The following is a 7,009-nucleotide window of genomic DNA, read 5'->3' on the forward strand; positions in this document are numbered from 1 at the left end:
AATACAGAGGGAATGAAGCTGGAGCACTGCTTTTTGATATTAAGACATGCCATGTATGTATTCATGTAGACTTTATTTAGTGGGTTCTGTTCTCTCCCAGTAAGGAGCCGTGGCATTACAGTAGGTTAAGAAGTGGGCTTCTCAATGAAAGGATGGCAGTATGAATCCCCCCAATGATAAGGCTGTCCACTTCCATAAAGATTTACAGCCTTGGAGACCGCAGGGAGCAGTGTACTCTGTCCTATAACGTCACTATGAGTTGGAATTGACTCAACGGCAGGGGTGTGGTGGGGTTTTTCTCTTATAGGCCCTGTTCTCTACAAGTATGCTGTGGGATTCATGCATCATAGTGAAGATAAGAAGAGGTTTTCATATGAATCAAAGGTGGACAGTGGAATAAAATGAACCTCCTAAATGCCATCTAATCTGGAGGAAATCTCATGTCCTCACCAGAATGAAATTTGCAGTAATATTCTGGGGACTTAGTCTGTGCCTAACAAAATTGTCTTTCTCTGTAGGACATTTCTGCAGAAGCCTACAGGGTTGCTAAGCCTTCAACTCTAGCCAGACAGTGAGCCCTGCATGTGGTTATGTACACAGGAAGCTAGCTTAGCAAACCTAACTATATATCCCCCTAATTTGTTTTGCTCTTATCACCACGTGATATGCTGTACATGATGCTACTTGTTTCGATTATGTTGTTTCCTTTTATTAAATAGGAGCTGCACGAAGGCAACGACTTTTGTGTATTTTCCTCATTCCTCTGTAGCCAATGTCCTAGAAAAGTGTCTGGGTTATATAAGTAATTCAATAAATATTTGTTGAAAGAAAGAAATAATGTTTCCTTGTAGGACAAGAATTTAACACAAACCACGAGAAACCAGAAGACAGAAAAGAAAAAAATGTCAATAGACAATTTTTCTTGTTTTCACTTTTTTTTTTTTTTGTCCAAAAACAGTCAGGAAAGAGGGACCCTGTCACCCCTCAGGTCAGCGATCGCTTCCCCATGAGTACTCGCCACAGAGCACCCTTAACATCAGGGTTTCTGAGACTGTAGATGAGTGGGTTCAGCATGGGGTTGATGACAGTGTTGAAAATCCCAACACCTTTATCCTTGTCTGAAGCCTCCTCTGAACTTAAGCGCATGTAGTTGAAGATACCTGTGCCATAGAAGAGGCAAACTACAGTGAGGTGGGAGCCACATGTGGAGAAAGCCTTCTTCCTGCCCTCCACTGAACGGATTCGTAGAACTGCAGCTGCCACGTGGATGTACGAGATGATGATGAGAAACAGAAAAGTACCTGCCATTATGAACCCAGCAACAAAGAGCACCAGCTCATTGAGTTGGGTGCTAGAGCAGGAGAGCGGGAAGAGCTGTGGTAGGTCACAGTAGAAATGATTGACCTCATTGGGACCACAGAAGTTGAGAGTAGAGAAGGCAACAGTGTGGGTCAGTGCATTGCTGAAAGAACAAACCCAAGACACAACCACCAATATAATCTGGATTTCCTGGCTCATGCGGGTGCTATAGGTGAGGGGCCGACAGATGGCCAGGAAACGGTCATAGGCCATGGCTGTCAACAGGAAGCAGTCCATCCCAGCCAGAAGGTGGAAGAAGAAAAGTTGTGAGAGGCAGGCTTCATAGGAAATTGCACGTTTGTGGGAGAGGAGACGATTCAACATAGGAGGAACCGTGACAGTGATACATCCAACATCCAGCACTGACAGGTTCCCCAGGAAGAAGTACATGGGGGTGTGGAGTTTGGGTTCCACCAAGATGGCTGCCAGGATGCTGAGGTTGCCCCCGACTGTGACCACATAGGCAAACAGGAAGAGTACAAAGACCAAAGGCTGCAATTGTTCTGATTCTACTAGGCCTAGCAGTATGAATTCAGTAAGAGCTGTTTTGTTGATGCCAGTTTCTGACTCCATGAATGCCTGTAAGAAAATATCCCAACAGTGGAGGTATCAGTCCTCTCAATTTATTTATTTCAGCATAAATATTTTAAACCTTTTATGTACAAAGCCCTAAGGAACTCTGGTAGCGTAGTGGTTATGAATTGAGCTGCGAACCACAAGGTCAGGAGTTCTAAACTACCAGCTGTTCTGTGGGAGAAAGATGAGGCTTTCTGCTCAAAAACCCTGTACAGGGTCCTTATGAGTTGGAACCGACTGCACGGCACATAACCACCATGTACCAAGCACTATCTATGACAAGCTCCCAGTTGTCTGTGTAAATACTTTCTCATTTCCCAGGCCACACCTCCTCAACCCCTCAATGCTTTATATCTGCTCTCTCAACTGAAATGTCCAGATCCACCACTACTTTGTACCTTCCACCTTCTTATATCTGAAGTTTACAAATTTTTTAGGAAAATAAATTAAGAAAAAAGGGGTTTTGAATATATCAAGATGGAATCCCAACCCCTTTTTTCCCTTGAGGAATAATCCAAACTAATAGAAAAATTAGTTATATTTCCAACGAAAGAAGAAAACATAAAGTATATTTGAAGGCTCCAAAACAGAGTGAAGATAAATTGAATGGATGGCAATAATGTGAAAGAAGATACGCACAGTCTATAGGTTTTAGAAGGACCCATCAATGACACTTGTTTTAGGTGAGGGACATACTCTGAAATACGCATTCAAAATCCCTAGCATTCTTATTTTTTAATCCAGTTCTTACAATGGATTTTGGATACTAATTTAATTTTTTAGTCATTGATTCTGTTCATATTTTCTGTCACCTCCTAAAATAAGAGTTCTAATCACAACCTGTGAGATGGTTGCTGCTAGGTACAGTTGGATTTCTGCATTTTGTACCCACTGACCTTCCACTAAGGAGCCCTGGTGAAATAGTGGTTCAGAGAGCTCAGCTGCTAACTGAAAAGTCAATGGTTGGAATCTACCAGCTGTACCATAGGAGGAGGATTGACAGACTACTTCTGTAACTATTACCGCCTTGGAAACTCTATGGGCAGGTCTACTCTGCCCCATAGCTTCTCTATCAATCGGAGTAATTTACAGCCAGCAACAGCAATGGCTTTCAACTTGCTCTTGACCAAAGTGTCTAAGGAGAGACTCCCTCCATTGAAGCAAGCATGTACTTAGGAAGTCAGATTGAACTGTCTTTCTGATTTTATCTAAAGCTCCAGATCTAAAAGTATTAATGTTACTCTATTGTCTTTGGAATAAGTAGGACTGGAATTAAAAAAAAAAAAAAATGTAATTCCCTTGCACAGAACAGGAAGAGAAGCAGTTGTTCCATCAAGTAATTCTAACAGACAGAAAAGGGCATGAGGGTCTGACCTGGAAAGTTGAAATTCAGGGGCAAGAGTGTTATGGAGGTCCCAGGGATCAGAGATACTCTAGAAGTTTGACTAATATATATTTGGAAAAATTATTTTTTAAATCTGCACAGTAAAGAACTGAAAATCCCTTAAAGCAGGAGTGGGGAACCCTTTTTCTGCCAAGGACCATTTGGATATTTATAACATTATTTGCAGGCCATACAAAATTATCATCTTAAATATTAGCCTGCTAGAGTTGATCAAACATTTAATTAAATCATCCCTAATATGATGGCAGCATAGTGGTTACAAGTTCGACTGCTAACCTCAAGGTGACTAGTTCGAAACTACCAGCCATTTCTCTGGAGAAAGATGAGGCTTTCTGTTCCTGTAAAGACTTACAGCCTCTGAAACCCTATACAGGGTAGCTATGAGTCGGAACCGACTCCACGGCACATAAGTACCATAACCACCAGTGTGATGTGATGGCTGGAGTCCTGGTGTGGCACTGTGGGTTAATGCGCTGAACTGCAAAGTAGGTTTGAACCTCAAGGTCGGTGGTTAGAGCTCACCAGCTGCTCATCGGAAACCCTATACAAGGCAGCTATGTGTCAGAACTGACTCTGTGGTACTTAACAACAACATCAATGTGATGGGTAGAACTGCAGTTGCCTTAAAGTATAAAAGGTAAAAGAAAATTGCAATATAAAAAGTATATGTATATAACAATACATGTTCTTACATATTAACTGTAATAAACTAGAAAGCACAAATTAAAAAAATTCCGCATCACCAAAAACATCTTCAAAAAGCAAGAGGACTTTTAAAAGATGTTAAGTAAATAAAAAAAGAATGTGAAACCATATATTAAGTTGACCTCCATTCTAAAACATACACACAAATTCAGAAATACACAAAGTAAGTACAAGGAGCAACATTGCTGTTGTTTTTGCTTGCTGTTGGGTCAGTTCCAACTCATTGTGACCCTATGTACCACAGAATGAGACACTGCCTGATCCTGTTCCTTCCTCACAATCATTACTAGATGGTGAGGCACTATGTCAATCCATGTTGTTCAGGGTCTCTCTTTCTTGGACCCTCTATTTTCCCAGCATACTGTCCTCCTCTAGGCACTAGTGCCCCCTGATAACATGTCCAAAGTAAATGAAACAAAGTCTCCCCATTCTCACTGTAAGGAACATTTTGGTTGTACTTCTTCCAAGACAAATTTGTTTATTCTTCTGGCAGTCCAAGGTGTATTCCACATTCCTCACCAAAACCATAATTCAAATGCATCAATTCTTCTTCAGCCTTCCTTATTTAATGTCCAGTGGTTTTCAAACAGTGGTAATACTATAGTATATTTTTGTTTTTCCATTTGAGTATTATTAATTTTTAAAATAATTTGTTATTTTAATACTAATAATAAATGTACATTTTAATGAACGACTGAATTCTACCCTCTCCATGGTTATCCTTGCAAATCTGAGTCCCTTGCCTTACAAAATGCGACAGCTTCTGTCCATACTGTTGGACAGGACTGGGTGTGTTGTGGGAGTAGTTAGCAGCTGCCCCACTCAGTTTTACTTCTATCAACCAACTCTATTTCTTGTGACTAGGTCCCCTTAACTAGCCAGCAAGTGCATTTCTTCTGATACCCTGAAATGTGTGTGTGTCTTTTCTCCAGTCACCAAATCTGTGCCACTGTGGTCTTGAATACCACTGTGACTTGAATACAAATGTCAAAGGATAGCCACATGGATGCGGTGGCAGTTAAAAAGCATCAGGCACTTCTTAGACACAACTTTATTGCTTTATGCTTTCATTTTTTTTCAAAGACTGTAGGGAATCGGTCTGCCATTCATACCTCTTTATGCTCTACTCTAGTGGGTCTCAACCTTGGCTGCACATTAGGATTGCCTGGGGACTTAAACAAATCTTAATGTCTGAGCTCCAAACCAGGTCAATTAAAATAACATTTCCAAGGATGGGCCCAGGCATCGCCAGCTTCTTAAAATTCCCGAGGTAATTCCAGTGGGTCACTACCTTCTTAGGATGTCACTAATTGGATAAGCATGGCACTGTGGGCTAATGTGTCAGATAGCAAAGTTGCTTGAACTGCAAGGTCGGTGGTTCAAGCTCACCAGCTGCTCTTTGGAAACCCTATACAGGGTCGCTATGGGTCAGACTCGACTCAATGGCACTTAACAACAACAACCCTATCATTCCCTTCTATGCCCTTAACTTTTAAACAAGCATTTATCTCTATTTTATTTTCTTGATATTCCTAAGGGGAGAAGAGGCAATAATTTAAAAAAATTATAACGAGAAAAGTTTCAGAAACTTAATACATCTTACAAAGGAGTCCCAATATGGCACTGTAGGAGAAGCACTAGACTGCTAACCACAAGACTGGTGGTTCAAACCCACCAGATCCTCCTTGGAAATCCTATACAGGGTTGCTGTGAGTCACAACTGACTCAATGACACTTAACAACAACAACACAACTCTGGTTGTCAGTGTTTCCAGCAGCAATTCCTTACCCTCTGTTAGACTAGTCAGCCAGGGAAACATTCAGATGAAAATACTCATGCCCAGGCCATATCCCACACATTCTGATTTAATTGGTTTGGGGTGGCACCTGTGCATAGATGTGTAATTAAAACTTCCCAGGTGACTTTAATGGTCATCAGGATGGAGACCCTCCAATATCTTTGCACCTTGGAAGGTGTGGCGACAGCTTCTTGTTTCCCTCTTTATTGCCTTTTCTCTTTACAGACTTACAAGTCAAACAGCCCTTCTAGATTATGCAGAACCTCTCCTCCACAAACTCCTCCTGTACTCCAGCCAGTAATTACAGCCTGACCCACAGTTCCAGTGGGTAACACGCACCTCATTGGACCCTCTGTTAGAGCAGGAGGATGTCTCAATTAGAGAATATCTCAATGACCAACCTCCCAAACGAGGTCTCCATTGTGTGTTCAGATCATAGAGGACCATGAAGGGATAGCCATGGATAGGAAGTTAGATGGTGACCTTTAATGTTGCCCTTAAATGTTAAGGCTGCATGATTTTAGAGAGTTTGTTGGCCATTGTCCTCAAGCCTGATTCTTAGTGATGAAATTTCCAGTTGATCAGTGATTTGTAATTGATAAAGCAATAGGTGGACAATAGATCTTTACATATTCTATATTGGAGAGCAGTCAGTATTGCAACACTGTTGCAATACCTGCTTTCTTATGCAATAATTTTATCTACCTGTGTTTTTTTTCTTTACTTTAACTTACAGACCCAAATATTTCAAAACTTGAGTCAGATGTTGGCTGCTGTATTATTTCTTCCTTGAAATTTCCCCTTCTCAAAATGTTCATACTCTTTCCCCACAAACTTCCACTATACATTATTCCCTGAAATGCATTATTTTTACTTTTTGATGGCCATTTATCTACAGAGACTATCTCCCTTACTTCATTATACATGAAGACAAAATGAGAGTTTGGTTAACTTTTTCTATAGTACTACTTATCATAACACTTCACTTTGCACATAGTTGTTGTTATTAAGTGCCATTGAATTGGTACTGATTCATAGCAAGCCTGTATAGGGTTTCCAAGGAGCAGCTAGTGAGCTTGAACCGCCAACCTTGAGGTTCAAACTGGCCTTGCAGGCCAACGCATTAACCCGCAGTGCTACACCAGGACTCCTTGCACATAGTAGT

General features: G+C 41.0%; 1 protein-coding gene across 1 annotated transcript; it reads right to left on the reverse strand.

Moving 5' to 3' along the window:
* Positions 1–984: 984 nt before the first annotated feature.
* Positions 985–1,932, reverse strand: LOC102819250 (olfactory receptor 3A2-like). The gene has a single exon (XM_006863252.1). It carries the CDS (start codon positions 1,930–1,932, stop codon positions 985–987), a length of 948 nt encoding a protein of 315 aa, XP_006863314.1.
* Between the last annotated feature and the right edge of the window lie 5,077 nt (positions 1,933–7,009).

Source organism: Chrysochloris asiatica, unplaced genomic scaffold, assembly GCF_000296735.1.
Source record: "Chrysochloris asiatica unplaced genomic scaffold, ChrAsi1.0 scaffold00054, whole genome shotgun sequence".
Taxonomy (NCBI): Eukaryota; Metazoa; Chordata; class Mammalia; order Afrosoricida; family Chrysochloridae; genus Chrysochloris; species Chrysochloris asiatica.

Bases quoted from the DNA above. Each gene is read 5' to 3' on its own strand.
- LOC102819250 (XM_006863252.1), bottom strand. From the start codon at position 1,932: ATGGAGTCAGAAACTGGCATCAACAAAACAGCTCTTACTGAATTCATA.